At 40.7% G+C, this 19,983-nt stretch overlaps 1 protein-coding gene across 1 annotated transcript; it reads right to left on the bottom strand.

Moving 5' to 3' along the window:
* Window positions 1–405: 405 nt before the first annotated feature.
* Window positions 406–18,381, bottom strand: LOC136577527 (T-cell-specific surface glycoprotein CD28-like). The gene is made up of 5 exons (XM_066577432.1): window positions 18,250–18,381; window positions 14,365–14,697; window positions 7,222–7,331; window positions 3,108–3,213; window positions 406–627 (listed from the first exon to the last, which is right to left on the bottom strand). The coding sequence occupies exons 1-4, from the start codon at window positions 18,323–18,325 to the stop codon at window positions 3,109–3,111; spliced, it is 624 nt and encodes a 207-aa protein (XP_066433529.1). The 5' UTR covers window positions 18,326–18,381; the 3' UTR covers window positions 406–627; window position 3,108.
* Window positions 18,382–19,983: the final 1,602 nt, after the last annotated feature.

Raw genomic sequence — 19,983 nt, 5'->3', positions numbered from 1 at the left:
GAAGGAGCCAGTAATACACAATACAAGTAAAGGGCTCTGCATGGACTTTTGGGGACATAAATTGTCCACATTGATCTATGTATATTTTGTTTTAAATACTGCAAATTACTTACAGTTTCTCCTTAGGGATAATATATTGCTATTATATATTCATATCATAATTATATGCTAGAAATGTGTGATTTTCTTGCTTGGCATACATTATGCATAATTAGCTCCAATGCATTATTCGTTTTGGCACATGCATTATGTAAGGCCTTAGTAGAATACGTTTCTTGTACTACTGTTTTTATACAGTAGTATAGTCTATTGCCCCTTTAAGTTTCAAAAAACGCTTTTTTAAGATTTTTCTTATTTTTAATTGATTGTACATTCCATTGTATATATACATTTTTCTTAATCCATGTTGAAAACACTAAACTATCAATAGCAAAGAAGGAAAATAAAGATTCTCATTTACACAAAAAATGAGTCATACATTAAGGGGAATTCACATAGTGATACTTGACATGAAGTGTGCAAGAAAAGAAATGAGTCAGCTGTCTTCACCAAAAAAACACAAGAGGAGGTGTGCTTAATCCTGTGGTCATGTGTGGTGAAGTATAGTCAGTGGCTTCTTCATTCCACCTAATAGACAGAAAATACCACATTATAACCAGAAAAGACAAAAAAATGATAATTGTGCAAAGTTAAGTCATATCATTGTTACTAGGATTCTTTGGTAAGTGTACTTGTAAGCAATAAGAAAACTTACTTATTATTGTCAATTTTTAATGACCAATTTCCTTTCAAGCCAAATAAGGATATTAGTTTGTCTTTTGACAGATACAGATATAATGCCTATATGGCATACTCTGAAGACGGTATTATTCCTTTACTGAAATGCATTATTATTCTATCACCCTGTGGTGCTATAATACCATCACTGTATAGCAGTATTATTTGTGCGCTGTTCATATGTATTTATTTTGAGTCCCTTTTGTGTTCCATGTTTGAATATCTGAATGGAGCTACTGCTAGGAGCAACTTCACAATTTATTGAATTTATTAATGAGTTAATTGGTAGCTGCATAAATTCATATTTATTTTCTCCATTGCTCTCAACTAGAAAGAATGCTACCATTATGTTTCTAAAGATACATTATAAAATTACCTAGAACACCTTGACCTATATAGATTACATTAAAATAACCACAGCTGCAGTCTACATAAGCTTGAGCATCGATATTCCATATATATATATATATATATATATATATATATATATATATATATATATATATATATATACCATATTTTGATACAAAAAAGCACAATAGACAAAGATAATAAAATTAACACTTGTCCTTAAAGGATACATCATTTACAACATTGAAAACAATGCTAGAACGCAATTAATGGTGCCTGTTCGATTTGGAACTAACTGGACTAACCTGTGTTTAATTAGAAATTAAACTCCCCTGTCCCCACCTTGTCAGTACTCACGTAACTTTAATAAGCCTATGAATGGGGGCTTTGAGGCTTAAAAAGGTTAGTTTTATTCCCTGTACCTTGTTCACAATGGCAAGGACAAGAACACTGTCTGAGCAGACCAGAAATGCTATTATTATCAAGTATAAGCAGTTCAAAGGGCACAATACTATCTCCAAAGTCATTGTCATTCCTGCTTCAGCGCTTTGAAATAATATCAGGAAATTTGCTACTCATGGAACAGTCAAGAACCTTCTAGGATGTGGTGGAAAAGGGAACATTAATTAGAGAACCCTATAAAAGTTGGCTCAAAATGTGGCAAAGAAATAATGTACAACATCCAAAGAACTTCAGGCTGAGCTGGAGAGATCTGAAGCGATGATTTCAATCTGCACCATACACTGTGCACATTATGGGCTAAGGACAGTGAAGCGAATGATCCAGCTCCATGGACTAAAAATGAATATCTTTATTAATGTACAAAATCCAGGCATAGTGGACTTAGGTTCAGGCAGAAACATTCTGGTTGGAGTATGCACCCTCAGTAACATATTATAACATAGTATGTAAGCCGAAAAAAGACATGTCCATCTAGTTCAGCCTATTAACCCCTATTGTTGATCCAGAGGAAGGCAAAAAAAAGCCAATGAGGTAGAAGCCAATTTTGCCCATTTAAGGTTAAAGAGTCCTTCCTGATTCCAGTCGGACAATCACAATAATCCCTGGATCACAACCCTTTTGAAGTTGTTAATTAAGATTATAACTCCTTTATCATTGACTTCTTACAGATGTTTGTATTTCTGTGCTAGGGTTCACTAGGAGGCACATACATGTATGTGAATAATTTGCACCTTAAAAAATAGTTACTGGTAAGGGAGTGAAGGTTTTATGGTCCCTGAGTTACTGCTATGACCAACAAAGCTAATTTACAGAAAAACAGGTAGAACTGATGAAAAATCTAAAATGTTATGACTTTCATATTTGGTAATCCTCCCTAACATATTAGTTTCAATTTCATGCATCTGTCTTTTTAAGAACTTTGCACACATAATAAAAAAATAGCTGTATAAATTAAAAAAACAATTTAAGGGGATTGTGCAGGATAGGGGATAACTTTCAGATTGGGGCATCCCAGCACTGCTGGTCCTAAAGGTCCCCGCATGAATGGAGTGTCAGTTGAGCATGCGCATCAATGCTTAATTCATTTTAATGGGACTCTCTTAGATAACTTGGTGCTTTAACTTGCTATCTCCGCTCCATTCAGGCAGGAACCTTTGTGACCACCGTTCTCAGAACCCCATTGATATTAAGGTTACTTCTCCTACCCCATGGATAAGAGATAACTTTTAATCCTAGTACAACTACTTTAAGATATAAACATATAAGCACTATAATATACAACATATGCTGTTATGTATTTGTAGAATTCTGGTAAATTTACTAATCAGAAGTTTAGGTAAAAAGAGGTAATAACTAGAAACTTTAGAAAGTATGCAGAATGCCATTATTTTTAGATTTATTTACTGATAAAGCAGATGGATGCAACATTTATATATTTAATATCTGTTGAAGTTATTATAGTTTACTGCTGTAGCTTAAACTTGCTTTGTGATAATACCAGTAAGTGTTAATCTTACCTTAGTGCACTGGATATCTTGCAACAGGGACAGAAGCCATGTGCATATATTCGCTGGCATGTTCCTTTGTCAGCTCCATGTTTCTAGCATCACATTCCCTGCAATGCTGTCAAAATAACAATAGTTATTGTTAAATACAAAAATTGCCCACACATTCTTGCTGTGCTAAGCGACCAAATAAAGGGTTAACTATTTCAAGGTTTAGATTGGATTCACTGTTGATCTGTATTCTGCATCTTCCACTAAAGTAAAGGGAGTATTTTTGTACCACTTTTTGGCAATACTTTATTTGGTGGATCCATACGAAGTGCTTACTTTCTTTCATAGTTCAGATTGTAAGAGCCATTGTCAATCAAATCGATTTATTTAGTAATATTGAACCAATCCTGTGGATCACTCAATGCAGTCACAAATTGAAGTCATGGGCCAACAGCTCAAGGTAATATGCTGGGTTGGTATTAGTCTAGTCTTATGCTACCTGAGTGACCTGTGATGTTTCCCTGTGGCATAGACACAAGAGTTGGGAAAATGGAAGCAAGTCAGCATTTACCTTTTTTCAGATTTTTTTTTTAATTTGTGTATTTTATTTGCTCATTGAAACTCCCACAAATAAACTACTGTATTGTATAAAAGATGTCAATAATCCTTATTTTTACTGGTTCCATTATATTATTTTCTACAACAATATAATATATTTTTAATAATGAAATATCACCCTCCAATAGCTATTTCATAGTAACTCGGATTTGGCAAGTAGTCCAGTAGTACAATGCATCAATGGCTGTGTAATATTTTGTTATATTATTATACCTTTCCAACATCAACCAAACCCTAAGGCGGAGAAAGCCTTAAAGGGGTTTTGTCAGCAAAATAAAAAAATCTATACTCACCTGTGCCTTACCAGGCCGTTCACCAGGAACCTGCTGCTCTTCCGATGTCCCTTCAGCAGGCTGTCTATTGTAGTGTAGAAGCTGGCAAGGTGCCAGCTTCAGCCACTGCTTCAACCAATGCCGGATGGCAAGTACTGCTGCCCGGGTCAGTGGTCGACGCATCACAAGTGACGCATCGCCCACTGATTAGCCTGGCCGTGTCTAACCTCTAATGTCCCTGCAGAGTTGAAGGCAAGTGTGCATGCATTCCCCTTCCAAGCGCACTCACCGTCAACTCACTGAGGACGTCAGGGGTTAGACGCGGCCAAGTCGGCGTCAGCGCGCAGGAGCCGTTGGAAGATGACCTCTCACGCGACAGGTAAGCAAGGGAGGGAACACATGCAACGGGATTAGGTAAATTTACTTTGTTTTTTTAACTATTTTCTTTCAACAAGTTAGATTGTACAGGAATGCAGGGCCCAACCAAAAAAGTGATTTTGCTGACAGAACCCCTTTAAAGCTTTTCTAATTTAATTTGACCATAGAAGTGAATGGGAGTTATGGAAACCCCGTAGAACAGCCAGCTCAGCTGTTTCCAGAATCCCAGTTACTTCTGGCCATGGCATACAAAAGGGTAATCCCATCTCAGCCATGAGTAACTGAGATGGGAATACTGCTTTAAGTGTTTAACTAAATGTACAATGCATTGAAAATTTTAACAAGCTAGTTGCATGGAGTTATATAGAAACATAAATGTCCATGTATAAAGGAGGTATTTCCATCTCGACTTTTATTCATATCCACAAGATATTCCATAAAATTCTGATTGCCTGGGCTCTGCACCTATCTCAAGTTGTGCCCTCCGCTGCCCCCAGTCTGGCTGTATGTGGTAGTATGTAATCACGCAAACAGCTTATTATACCATTTCCATAACTCCCATAGAAGTGAATCGGAGTTATGGAGACATTCTGGTATAACAAGCTATTCTGTTTCTGCAGCCCCCGAGTTATGGAAGCAGCTTACTTCTCTGTGATATCCTGTTTCCATAACTCACATTTACTTCTATGGGACTTACGGAAAAAGCGTAGCCCAGCCACTAGAGATGAGCGAACACCAAAATGTTCGGGTGTTCGTTATTCGGAACGAACTTCCCGTGATGCTCGAGGGTTCGTTTCGAACAACGAACCCCATTGAAGTCAATGGGCGACCAGAACATTTTTGTATTTCGCCGATGCTCGCTAAGGTTTTCATGTGTGAAAATCTGGGCAATTCAGGAAAGTGATGGGTATGACACAGTGACGGATAGGGCAGGCGAGGGGCTACGTGTTGGGCTGCATCTCAAGTTCACAGGTCCCACTATTAAGCCACAATACCGGCAAGAGTGGGCCCCCCCCCCCTCCCAACAACTTTTACTTCTGAAAAGCCCTCATTAGCATGGCATACCTTTGCTAAGCACCACACTACCTCCAACAAAGCACAATCACTGCCTGCATGACACTCCACTGACACTTCTCCTGGGTTACATTCTGCCCAACCGCCCCCCCTCCCCCCCCACAGCGCACACCAAAGTGTCCCTGGGCAGCCTTCAGCTGCCCTCATGCCACACCACGCTCATGTCTATTTAGAATTGCGTCTGCCATGACGAGGGACCGCAGGCACACACTGCAGAGGTTGGCACGGCTAGGCAGCGACCCTCTTTAAAAGTGGCGGAGCGATAGCCCACAATGCTGTACAGAAGCAATGAGAAATAGAATCCTGTGCCACCGCCATCAGGAGCTGCACACGTGGGCATAGCAATGGGGAACCTATGTGCCACACACTATTCATTCTGTCAAGGTGTCTGCATGCCCCAGTCAGACCCGGCTTTTTAATTCATAGACACAGGCAGGTACAACTCCCTATTGTGAAGTCCCTGTCGACCCACAGCATGGGTGGCTCCCTGGAACCCACCGGCGGTACACAGAAATATCCCATTGCATTGCCCAACACAGCTGAGGTAGTAATGTCGTGCTTAATGCAGGTGGGCTTCGGCCCACACTGCATGCCCCAGTCTGACTGGGGTTCTTTATAAGTGTACAGATGTAGTAAAAACTCCGTGTGCACCTACAGCATGGGTGGGTGCCAGGAAGCCACCGGCGGTACATAGAAATATCCCATTGCATTGCCCAACACAGCTGAGGTAGTAATGTTGTGCTTAACCCTTTCCAATCCAATTTGTATATGGTTTTCCTAGGGGGCTTACTCTTTTTCTGCTGTTATACAACGGCGCTATATGCTGGCTAAAGCCAGTACTGCATGAGCTGACACGTAGGATAGGCTCCGACAGCAGAGAGGCTGGCAATATACAGTAAGAGAACCCCAACGGACGTCTACCAACAACGGAGCTGTACAGCCTTAAACCCTAATGTCTTCACAGGTCACACAGTGGACTGGAAAGGGTTAATGCAGGTGGGCTTCGGTATAAACAGCACTGTCCCTCATCTAACTCACCAGGCATCTGAGGCGAGCCGCGGGAGGGGCCGACTTTTATATTAGGCGAACACCTGATCTCGCCAGCCACTCACAGCAGGGGGGTGGTATAGGGCTTAAACGTTGCAGGGGGAAGTTGTAATGCCTTCCCTGTCTTTCAATTGGCCAGAAAAGCGCGCTAACGTCTCAGGGAAGGAAGTGAAAGTAACCAGAACACCGCATGGTGTTCGTTACGAATAACGAACATCCCGAACACCCTAATATTCGCACGAATATCAAGCTCGGACGAACGCGTTCGCTCATCTCTACCAGCCACATTTGTCATTTGTTTTTGTCATTCCGAACACCTCCTAAACAGCAGTGTCCCCATTGGGATTACATTTGGCTGAGATGGAAACACCCTTTTCATGCTTAGAAATCCATAGATTCCAGGGCTTCATATACACTACTGTTTTATAGCTCCATTCAACCTCTGAGCTGTCAGAGCACACAAAGTGGCTTACTGCACCGCTGTATGCTTGCAATACCATACCAAGTGTCAGGTGCCTTATTATGGAAGTAGTTTCCTGCATTGCTTCTAGAGAAGAAGATCTTTAGGAAATAGGGTCAAATAGAGGAACCATAAGGATGCACAAAGAATGCTTGGTACTTATAAAGCCATAGAGACTTTGTATGCTTCCGTACAGGCCTAATGCACTTAGCTCAATTGTGCACATGTAGTCTTAGTACTTGTAATCAAAAAGGTTTTGGTCTTATCCACTTTAATTAATACGCACCTTTCTTTTAGAGATTAATATGTATAATAATGCCACCAGCAAACATAGAAGCAAGAAGATAGAAACTCCAATCGAAATATATGTTTCCATAAATGATGGTAAATGAAATTCTAGGATAAAAGCATTAAATATGGTAAGTAAGACATAAATAAAGCCAATAGCTAACAATTGTATAATATATAGAATGCAGACATCAATGGGAAAGTACATTAGCAATAGGACCCTAGGTGAGCTTTTTTCAGATAACCGATAAAATTAATCCACGATGGAACAAATTTATTACAAATTGTAAAGTACAGCTGTGTCCTTCCTCACCTTTTCTCTTGGCTGGATATGTTCAGAAATGTGGATCATGAGATAACCAGCTTTTTAAAAACCACATGAGTTTACGATACTGTGTCATAGGATGTCTATCCTAAGTGTGGCTATTGTGGCCACCCGGTGGTTGTGATGTGTGTTTTCGCATATTAATGGTTTTGCTAACATGCCATGATATTGTAATGAATTGGATAAGTCCTTAACCAAATTATCTAAGATAAGAGTGGACACACGTATGTTCATACTGTAGCGTTTCCTACATATGTTTCACTTCTCTTCTTACATTTATACATGGTGAGTTGCTCTCTTCTTTTTGCTGTTCTAACATTAGCTGCACTTCTGGGAAGGTTTTCAAGACTTTGGAGCATTACTGCTGGAATTACAATGTGTTAGTGAGATCCAATAGAGCATTAGAGTATGTTCACACAGTGGAATTCACCACAGAATTCTCAGTGATAAATTGTGCCTGAAAAAACGCTTCAAAGTCCATTTTTTTGTCATGGTCTTTCAAGTAGATCTGCAATGGAAATTTTCCTTGTCAAAGGGCAAAATCGGTAAGCAATATTCCGACACGAAAAAAATAGTTTCTGCATCAAGAAATAACATGTCATTGCTTGATATATAAATATGCAGAAATGTGATTTCTGTTTTGGAATTCTGCACGTGGATTCTGACCAATGACAGAGCAAATTCCTCATGCAAATCCACACCAAAAACTACAGCAGAAAGACAGATTTCATAACTGTTTTTGAGGTGAAATTCCCCATGGAAAATTCTGTGGTGCACTCGACTGTGTGAATAAGCCCTTCTTTCGATCAGACACTGATGTTAAATGCTACAGCCAAAGTTCTGCAACTTTTAATATACAATCCTCAAATTGAAGCTGAAATTGTAACACCAAGAAGGAAAAGTCATAAGGTTATGCAAATCGAGGAAGTTGAAGGTGTCGCTAAGATATGCAAATGATCAAATTGTGGAAGGGGCTTCAGTGGTATCAAGGCCAGATGGAAAACAAACTTTTTCAGCTACATGAAACCTCAAAAATTGGATAAAATCTTGTGGTATGATTGTGCTATGCCTCCTGTCCGTTGACATGCCAGTTTTTTGCCACTTGAGAGGGGCAAAATCCTTTAACCGAGAGTCATTGGTTTATCACTCCAGCAGATTGCTACACACGTATGCCAAGATTCAGCAGTCTTCAATGTTGCATGTTCCAGTGGTTGGGGAAATAATACAGACCTTAAATGGTGGCAAGAGGTGCACAGTGGCAAACTGTCGCGTCTGAGTAACGCTAGAACACTACGGCCAGCACGGACACAGAGTGGCATTAAACAGAACAGCAATAGCACACACAATAATGCTGGGAAAGGCTACATCACTCCAGGCATGGAAAATGGAGAAACTTACCCCTTACTAGTCAGGAAGATGGGGAACCCCTGCCTAAACACGAAGTTAGCGTCCTGGTAAGGACAGCCCTATGGTCCCTGGAGAGATGCACTAAACACTGCAAAGCAACTATGCAAAAACACTAACAAAGCAAAAGTAAAGTAAACCAGCACTTATCAGTATGTAGATAGACTTCAGCCAAAATAGAGGCTCCAACCAGCTCCAACCACTACCACCAACTGAAGTGACAAACACCCAAAACACTCACCTAGCATACCAGCACACATAAACAGATGGAATAGATATTGTATGAGGTATCGGTTTGTATTTTGGCCAATACACTTAAGCCCACGATCTTAAGGTCCCAGGAGCGCAACCTAACACAAAACTCTGCATACATGGATTGTCAGATTAGAAGCATGACACATAGTGATCCATTCTGTCCTGTGAGTGAAGTTGCACATTACATCCTAAGCCTAGGACATCAAATAGTAACTACACAGGCCATCAGAACGCACTTGTGTAGTGGCCTGGAGGGTCCACCAGAATAGTCACACTAACATTTGTCCTGTCACACCTGTCTATGTGCTTCCGGTAGGCATAGAAGGTGCCATGCGTTGGAGAAACCTCTTTCCCCCTTACTAAGCTAGAAGCTTAGTGCTGGCAATAGCTGGTTGCCTATTGGCTATATGTCATGCCTCCACTGATTGGTGGGAGAGCCCAGAGCAGGAAACATTAGTATGGGTCTCTATGCAGAGGAGGAGGAGAGCAAGAAACTGCGGGAAGAGAGAGGAAGTGAGGGGCGTTTTAGCATGGAGTCGTGAGGAGAGTCTGCAGTGAGTCGTGGTTGGAGAAGGAGGTGTGTGCCAGGAGTGCAGCTGAGCATGCATTGATTCAGCAAGCCTTCCAGGGTAGCGAGGTTCTTTTCGCTTCCTTGTCCTACCAGCAGTGAGGAGAAAAGAGTTGGTGGTCATCGTTCCACTAAAACAGTGAGTTAAACTACCTGGTGAATTCAAAGCCAGGTTTAGTTCAGAGGCCATTACAACTCCCATCCATCACCTGCATCTTACACTTCCGGTGAGCCTATCAGATAGTAAAAACCATGCGGAATCATTACTGAGTAACCTCTAGAGAAACGGAGAGAGAGAGAGCGTTGAAGAAAAGTGTTGGTCAATTGCAATTCTACTGTTTTCAACATGTTAATTAACTACATCATTTCAGGCTCTGCTAAACCCTTGTACCGCTGCAAATCTGAGTGTATTACAACTGTTGATTTCAAAGCTTAAGTAAAACTGCGTGTTCCCAGTTTACTAAGACAAGCTAACTGGACTTGTGTCAAGTTATTTCAGCATCGTTCAACTTAGAGTTCAGATTGGAGTACTGGCATCACCCGTGACAAAACCACTGTTCAGTTTAAATGTATTCTTATACATCATTTGTGCCACTGTGCAACAGCTGAGCAGAGCACCATTTCAGTGATTGTTGGGAGAGATTGCAAAGCCACCCTTGACAACCATCTTGCAATCCCCATGGTCTCCCCTACTTTGACGCACTCAGCTCGGCCATTGCTCGTGCACCACATTGAGCTACAAACTAGTCATCCAGGGATAGGTGTTCCATTCACCTCACACTACCGCTCTCAAAGGATAGCATAGTGCAAAGCAAGATAACAATGGAGGCTAGAATGGACATCTATCTTCTGTAGCGATGAATTCTGCTTTTGTCTCAGACACAATGATAGCCGGAGATTGGAGACCACTGCTGTATCTGGCCCCCTACCAGATGGCAGTCAACAACCTGTGCAAACACATACCTTGCGTTAAGGACTGCTTTGCCTGAGCAAAAGGATTTTTGATCCGAAATTAGGCCATGTGCACATTTGTGACAGAGCCACCATGGGAGATCTCGCAAAATCACAGTTAAAATAGCACCGCGTGCTGTATTATTTTATCCAGGAAAATGCCAGAAGACATGCTGGAAGTCTGGTAGACTCCATTATAATCAATGGAGTTCGATGGGCACCTTTCTTGTCTGGCAGAGACCGCGTATAGTTGCAAGTGTACTTCGCATGCTCGCGTATCACATGCACGCTGTCATGCACAGTGTGACTTTTTTTTAACTCTTTCCAATTCACTGTCTGACCTCTGAAGACATTATGATTTAAGGCTGTACAGCTCCGATGTTGGAAGACATCAGTCGGGGTTCTCTTACTGTATATTGCCAGCCTCTCTGCTGTCGGAGCCTATCCAACGTGTCACCTCATGCAGTATTGGCTTTAGCCAGCATATAGCGTGTTGTATAACGGCAGAAAAAGAGTAAGCCCCCCTAGGAAAACCAGAATACAAATTGGATTGGAAAGGGTTAATACCCCGCTCTGTTTCATAGCAGGGCTGTATATGAAAATGCCGCCCATATGCAATGTATTGCATATGGACAGCTTTGCATATGCCACCTATACAAATGTATAAGGTTCACACTGTGTGGTACGTAGACAAAAAGAGCATGCTGCGATCTATTTCTCATAAGTATCTATACGCAGTGTCTACATGCATTGCACGCGTAATATGTGGTGAAAAACTGCCCGTGGACATGAGCCCTAAATCTAAACAGGATTTATATTAGTTAGTTTTTACATTTTTTTTTTAGCTAAACCAAATGAAAAAAAGTCAGTCTGATGTACAAAAGCAGAGATTAGTTACTATCAAATGAAATACTGTAATATCAACTGAAAAAAAGTCAGTCTGATGTACAAAAGCAGAGATTAGTTACTATCAAATGAAATACTGTAATATCAACTGATTACTATATGTAACCGTGGTTCTGTAATGTTTGTATTTTGTCTTTCTGTATTCCCCCTGTCTATGTAAGCGCTGCGGAATATGTTGGCGCTATACAAATAAAGATTATTATTTATTATTATTATTATTATCAAATTCACTGATGCTTTTATTACTCTACGCTTTCTTTTCTGGGTTGGGATTTACAGTCTTCATATATTTAATATTAATGAACTGGTTGCTTGATTTTGCCTGCATCACATGACCTCGCCATATATAACATAAGCACAATGTAACCAGCGGCCATTTTACAGTTAAGCACAGGATAGAGAAGCTGCATCACATTTACATGCCTGCCTATATAATATATGGTCTGTTGTTAGGGCCAGATATTCTAGAAAGGATATATCGCTGCTGGTGGGAAAGCTTGTGTACTGGGGTTATATTGAAGGGAACAGAGAAAGAAACTGCACCATGTTTACATGCCTATACAGCATGTGGTCTGTTAATGGGGACAGATATATTCTACAGAGGATATATTGCTGCTGGTGTGAAAGTTTGTATACCAGCAGAGAACTTAAATGAGGTTTTATCGGAGGACGAAGAGAAAGCAGCTGCATCACGTCTATATGCCTTTGTGAAACATGGTCTGTACATTGGGAGAGGATATAGTTGTTCTGCTGTCAACATATAGCAGCAATGCAGACCAACAAACTTTGCTTTGCATGGGGAATATTTCAGTTCTCTGTTTGTGGCCTCAGACATTGTTCAATGTCTCCAGTTTGGCCACTACAAATTATTTGCAGACTTTACGCAGCTAGCAGTGGGGTTTAGGGAATTAAATTAGGTTGTGCCAAAAAGGAACAGCTCACAAATATACAAGTTATACTCTTTGGCCTTCTGTTCTCACATGTTGTGCCTATCAGAGATTGTGGCTTATTTAGTTGGAGGTGTTTTTTTGTGAATATAAAACAAAAAGAAACTCAAATAGGGAAACTGCAAATACACATAGTGGATGTCCGCGACTTCAGACATCGTTCAAAGTTACTAGTCAGGCCACTATAAATTCTTTGCAGACATTACACAGCTAGCAGTGGTTTTCTGCAAAGTACAAAGTTAGCTGATAAGCGACATAAAACTACACACAAAAAAAACAAAAATAAAAAAATAAACATGAAGAAAGCAAGGGGTAGGGGACATGACAGTGGTGGAAGTGGTAGAGGATTTGGCAGGTTGGCACTTCAAGCGGCTCCCACTGATGCAACAGCTCCACGTTCTGCAAGAGGTGAGGCAAGCCACTGCCATTCTTTAGCATGCTTCAAGTACCACCACGTCCTCTACCTCAATGTAACAGACACACAGCAGTCAGTCTGCACCAGTTGACCATGAGAATCCCCCATCTACTTCACCCTGTGCCAAATCCTCCACACCCTTTAAAGCAGTCCACATGAATCAGACTGAGGAGCTATTTCATCATGCAGTGTCATGCATGTCAACCAGTCCAGTCCAAATAACCAGAGAGAGAAGAACAAGATATTGAATGCACCGATGTCCAACCACTTTTTTCCTCCGAAGAGGAAAATGAGGATGGGACAGTGCGTGCGGTCCGCCCTCCACAGGCAATGTATACTCAGGGGAATTTGGAAACGGGGGTGCCAGCTCCCGATGCTCACTGTGACATAGAGTCCACTGAGGAGAAGAAAGATGATTAAGAGGAGATGGAAGACGATGAGGTGCTTGACCCAACATGGTCAAATAGGGAAAGTCATAGTAGCAGCTCATATAGGAAGGGGAAGAAGCAACACCCTGCCAAGGCAGCAAGTAGGGTGTCACAGAAAAACAAAAAGACAGTATCATCACCCACAGCTACTACTAGTCGCAGCAGCAACATCAGGCCCACAGCTAGGCCTGCTCACAGGACTTGTGCAGCCTGGGCATTCTTTAAAACCGCACTGTGATTTTGTGTGAGCTCCACACGGACGGCTTCCATTGAAGTCAAGGCACATTAAAGTTCTATGTTTTTTTGTCCTAATTATTGTTTGGGTCACAGAAAAAAATATTTTACACCTCCAGGCCTCGGTCAAACGAGCGTTTTTTTTGCGCAAGAATAGCCGCACAAAAAGATTGTGTCTATTAGAACCAATGGTTTCATATAGAACTGTTCACAGGAACAATTTTTAGACACGCAAAATACTCGTACCTGTCAAAGATAGGACATGCGTGGCTACAATGCACGCATCTAAGGTGTGTGCTGCGAGAAAAGATAGGTTAATTGGTATGTAATGCGCAGGAGTTCCCATTGACTCCTATGGGAGCTGGATTAACATGCACCACGGATCATGAGAACGAGCAAATTATGTGCGAATGTAGATCGCGCCTTTAGCTTTCTTCAGATGATTTTTCCACACGTAAGCGGCGATCTTTTTGCGCGGCTATTTGTGCGCAAAAAAAACCACTCGTCTGACCGAGGGCTTAAGGTGATTGACATGTTGTGTAATTCAAATAGCACAAATCACCAAAAATCCATTTTAATTCCAGGTGTTAATGCAGCAAAACAGGACAAATACAAATGGGGTGAATAATTTCGCGAGGCACTGTTCGTGAATCTAGCCTCATCATCACAAAATTTATGAAGTATAATATGAGGAAACTGAGGACTTACCGCGGATATACAAAAGTGTCCTATTCACAGTGGAATTTTTACGGGGAGGTGGATACAAATTTTCTATCCGACAAGTGTAAGTGCCGGAATGTTTTTCTTCAAGGTTAAGAAGACTTACAGAAAAAGTGCCATTAAATTCCATAAGATGACATTGTGCTTTGTCTGTCGAGCTGTATAATTTTAATTTGGTACCCGAAGTATATACCTTACATACCACATTTCCATTAAAGTTTTTTTCTACAGTTAGGTTAAATGACGAATTCCTTAAAGGACTATATCGACAGATTTCCATTTCGCTTGCTGATAGGAGGTTGCTGTTCCCATCAGTTTGTACTGTAAAAAAACAAAACATTTATTATTATAGTGTGATACATCTGTGTTACAGATAAAACCAAAACGTTACTGTAAGGCCTTAGTCAGACGGGCGTTTTTTGCCGCGATTTGCGCATGCGCATGCGTCCGGCGATTTTATAAAACCATTGCTTTGCAATGGTATCGGACACATGAGCGCTTTTTATGCGCTCGTCCGATAAATTATAGAACAGAAATCGCAGATCGCACCTATCTGCGATTCCTATTCTCTTCTCTATATGCGCTCAATGGGGCCGGCGGCAGCAGCGCCGACCCCATTGAGAACATATAGAAGACAAATCATTCTTCTCTTCCACAGCTGTAACAGCTGTGGCAGAGAAGAACGATGTTTGCCCATTGAATTCAGTTTGCTTGCAATGCGCTGGACAGCTCCGGCCCGTTTCTGATGAAACGCGGCTAGGAGCAGGTTTTCGGGCGATTTTCGGGCACCGGTTACGCAATTTGCGGATACGCATCCGTCATGCGATCCGCAAATCGCGCGAAAAAACGCCCGTCTGACTAAGGCCTAATTGTAAACAACAATACAAACTTAAATACTATGTCATTTATACAAAAGTTTAAAGGGCCAATCTGAAGTTTTTTCCATTCATTAATCATGTAGCTATTCCGCCAGTATATATAGGTGAGCTAGTGTTACCTTGGTTAATTATTTCTCTATATCTGAAACTCCCGGCCTGTTTTTCTTCATATGGTTATGTGATCTCAGTTCTGACCACCTCAGATGTTTTTGGGGTTATGTGCTCACTTTCTAGTCAGTTTCGCAACCTGTGTGATACTGCAACACAGGACCTGCAGGCAGGGGGGCACAGTCATTCCTGTCACAGTTAGGCTGCCTGTCCACAGACGTTATTGCATTGCGTTCCCCGTGGCGATAATCCGGCCGCGGGGAACCCAGTGCACGCTTTCCATAGCGCTGTTATGTAAGTATGTGTGTGAGTGAGTCTCTTAGCTAGGCTCCCTAGTGATGTCATAGCCCTGCCCCCTGCGGACATCATAGCTTCCCTACTGCGACCAGCATATTACTACTTTTAATCTTAACAGTAGGGATTGTTTATTTTATTGTCATGCTTTTCACTTTTCTTTCCTTCTGGGCACTATAGACTATATGGTTGATTTATCTATGCATGTGTGTAGTCATGTCTGCAATAATTTGTCAGATTTTCACTTGATACTTCTGTTTTAAATATAATTTATTAAAAGCCACATTTTAATATTTATCACCATACCTCTACCCCAATATCACATTTTCAATTTATATATTGGTGGAATTTAGTATACAGGCTGTACAGTTGCTCTCTGTATACATTTTGTCTCCTGAAAACTCGATATACAGCCTGGAGAGGGGAAACTGGTGAAAAATGCAGGAAACAAGTCCAGAAATAGCATTATTCCTCATGTACACACAAAGGACAGCTTATTCTAAAAAGTCATCTGAAAAGTTAGTTATGTTTTAACCCCTAAATGACTACCCATATGTGTTTTCACGTCCTGGGTGTCTGGGCTTTATTCTACAGGGTCATGAAAACACGTCGACCCTATTAGCATACTCGATTGTGCTCGGTCCTCAAGCGAGCATCACACAGTGTTCGACCCTGCCCCAGTTTTGGCCCCTCCCCACCGCTGACATGTCAGATTTGACCCCTCCCCGCTGCGCATGTCAACGCTAGTTTGTGGCTGGCTTGGGGGGGGGAAAGAGCCAGAGAGAGAGAGAGTTTCAGTCCCTAAGGTGCCTCATTGTCTAGTATCCGAGGCCACCCTTAGGACCTGGGGGCAGAATTGTCCGAGACATCCCAGGGATTAGTGAACAGCAGCTATGTTCGTTTTTTTTCTTCTTGTTCTTGGTCTAGGATGGGATTCCCCATTAAAGCATGTGAACAGTAACCCACTCATTAGATACTAATTTGTAACACTGTTCTGCAGTTATTTGATCATGTTAGATCTGAGTTATCGGCTCAGTAATTTGAGTCCCACAGTCTCTGGTTTACCAAATGAGCTTATTAGGCTGATGGGCAGATGGGAATCATGTTCAGATATAACAAAATATAACTTGACAAGATGTATTAAATAGACTGGCACAAAACTCTCTTGCCTTTTCAATAGTTCAAGATAAGATAACTAGTTGCAACAAGTTATCAATGTTGGGTTGAACTTTGCCCTTTGCTGTAACTGCATATTATATATGCAGTTGCAGCAACGGGCGAAGTTCAACCCAACACTGATTATATATATATATATATATATATATATATATATATATATATATATATATATATATTACATGCAGCTAACATTTCTATGGCTAAAAAACTGTTGGAAAGTTACATAACAAAGAGAAAGCATTTTATTGTCTAATTGTGGCAAATTGTTACAGTACTTATAGAATCCTCCTTTTAAGCCATCATCACAGCTTAGGGCTGGTCTTATATGACTTGATTTGAATTGCGGATTCTGCGATCGCTGTTTGTGCGGATGCTCCGCTGTAATACACGGGCATATAGTTTCAAAGTTTCCCTCACACCTACGAGTACAAATTGTGTATTCTGCGAGCAAAAGAAAAATCGCAACATGCTCTGCTTTACCATGTATTCTGAATGGATGGGCTCTATTGATGTCTATGGATGCATACGACCCTCATTGCATATGGGCACAGAATTGCCAGTATTTGAGTTGTCAGATTGCATCTGCGCATTAGGGTAGTTTTATGCACAGGGTTTTCCCTATTTTTTTAAATAGCATTTTTTAGCAGCATGTTCCATTTTCTTGCTCCATTGTGGAAAATTATATATGTTCCAACACAAGATACAATTGGACATGATAGTGTTTGCTTGCTATAAGCATCATGCTTTTTAATAAGTTATGATGCTATTAGGGAAGGTGACATAGAGCCGGGTGATGCACTACAATATTCCTCTATGGGAGAGCATGCGAATGGCAATCTGAAAAGAATCATATTTTCGTGCAGCGCATGGATTTAGTTTATATTGCTGTTGGGAAGTGACAAGTTCTATTGAAATTGAATATATAACATTAAAAAAAGTAATAAGCAATTAAACTAAAACGGAACATATTTGGTCAACTATAAATACTCTAGCCATATAGGTGTGTAAATTTGTCCTAAGAATGTGATGTTTTATAGCATATTTTGATATTTCAGATCTTTAACACTTTTTAATGGTTTACATTATTTCTGTCTTAAATAATAATTTGGTTAAAAGACTAATTGATGGTGACCTAATGATAAAAATATGTCGTTCAGATAAGTACGATGTGAGACAAGCTTTGTAGTAAGCCTTATGAAGCACATCTGGTGCAAAAACTGGGGCTCAGCATATATAATATATATATATTATACAAGAACAGACATAAAATGCTCATAGGCATAGAATCAAACATTTAATGGAAGATGTTTCATCGTTAAATGCTGCATCTTACCTTTCTCTACACTTTGCTATCCATTCTGTCTTTCTATTATATCATCTCAGTCTAAAATACAATAAAATAGTAGAAACTCACCAGAAACCTGAAATGAAGTCAGCAGAAGGAAGCCAAAAAGACAAGCGTTCATTACAAAGACTGTTTTTCTTAACATGTCATGTATCGCTTTTAATCTTGGATTGCTATAACTGATAAAAGCAAGAACTTCAGATTGTCTCAACAGAAATGTGGTAAGAGGTTTGATCTGTGCGGAACATGTTTTCAGCGGAAGAGTTTAGTTGGCATATTTGACTTTTTACATACCTCTTGATGTGGTTTCACAAAAACAATCTGCTTTTGGTAGCAAACCTATTTTTCCATTGCAGATTTTCCCTATGTTAATTTATTATAAATCAGCCCAATGACTACAGAATAGTTCTGTGTTGTAATGTTAAAAACAAGTGAAACACATAATTAAGGCAAATAACCGGGAAACAGTTTACTTTTCTATTTTAAGGCTTTTCTTCTTTTTTATAAAGGGGTCTTTATCAACTAGAACGCGGTGAACCTGACCCTCACAATTAACTAGAACGCGGTGAACCTGACCCTCACAATTAACTAGAACGCGGTGAACCTGACCATCACTATTGATCAAAGTATATGCCCAAATTAAAAACTTCTCGTTTTATTTTATTTGTCTCCTGAATCCAATATGACTTGAAACAAAGCACAATAGGTGTTAAATATGTTGCCAAACCAGAAAATCATACGGCTTAGGGCTTAAAACAGAATTGTTATGTGGCCGTGATACTCATATGAAAACATTGATTTCAATGATTTTGTTTTCACTAGCGGGATTCTCGCCCATTAATAGTACGAACAAGAAAAGATAGGACCTGCCCTATCTTTCTCACACGTAGTTAATAATATAGGCGAGAAAGAAAGGGCAGGACCCATCTTACTGCGCGGAATAGCGCAGAGTTTGAAAGGTGAAAAAAATGATTTTTACCTTGTTCATGCACAACTACACCACATAGCAACAAGCGTAGTTGCGCAGATGCCCATGTGAAGGAGCCCCCAGGCAGCTGTCACACAGCAGAGAAAATCACACAAAATTTGTGCATTGCGAGACACACAAATATGAACCCTATTCTCTTGAATGGGGTCTTATACACATGGCATGTCTTATCTTTGAGCATTACCTTGGAATGCATCGCCCATTGTTTTCAATGGGGCCCGAAAACACATCACACGCGAGTGCTATGCAAGGTTTTCCATTGAAGACAATGGGAAACACTTGCTGATCCTCCATTGCGGCTGAAAGGACAGGTAATCTTTGCATCAATAAAAGCAAAGGGGAGATTAAACATGTACAAATACAAAATTGAAGTGGGACAGGGGAGGTTAAACAAGGGGAGACAATACAATATAAGTACTTTGTTGGTCAGTTGGAGAATGTCAGGTTGTTGGGATTTTTCAGTTTAAAGCTTTGGGCTCAAATGACCAGCATGGTTTCTATTCAGAAGGAAGGGATGGCCTCTAGTATATTGGGGCTCTAGAACAGATGTTGTATTTTAAGAGAGTTAAGGCCCATTTAGACACAACAATTATCGCTCAAATGATGTCGCTCAAGTGACTTTTGAGAGATAATCATTGTGTCGTTTACAGCGCAAGATGAGCGATCACCTTGCACTGAGAGCATAGAATGTAGAGGACAAGCGGGGTGTCCCCGCTTGTCTTCTGCATCCAACTGTTCCCCGCTCCGAGCGCCTGGCTGTTCTACAGCCGAGCGCTTGGAGCAAAAGATGCAGAAGACAAGCGGGAACACCCCTG

The sequence above is a fragment of the Eleutherodactylus coqui genome, chromosome 8, assembly GCF_035609145.1.
Source record: "Eleutherodactylus coqui strain aEleCoq1 chromosome 8, aEleCoq1.hap1, whole genome shotgun sequence".
NCBI lineage: Eukaryota > Metazoa > Chordata > Amphibia > Anura > Eleutherodactylidae > Eleutherodactylus > Eleutherodactylus coqui.
Note: the sequence above shows the minus strand (reverse complement) of the source record. Positions and strands in the feature narration are given on the sequence as shown.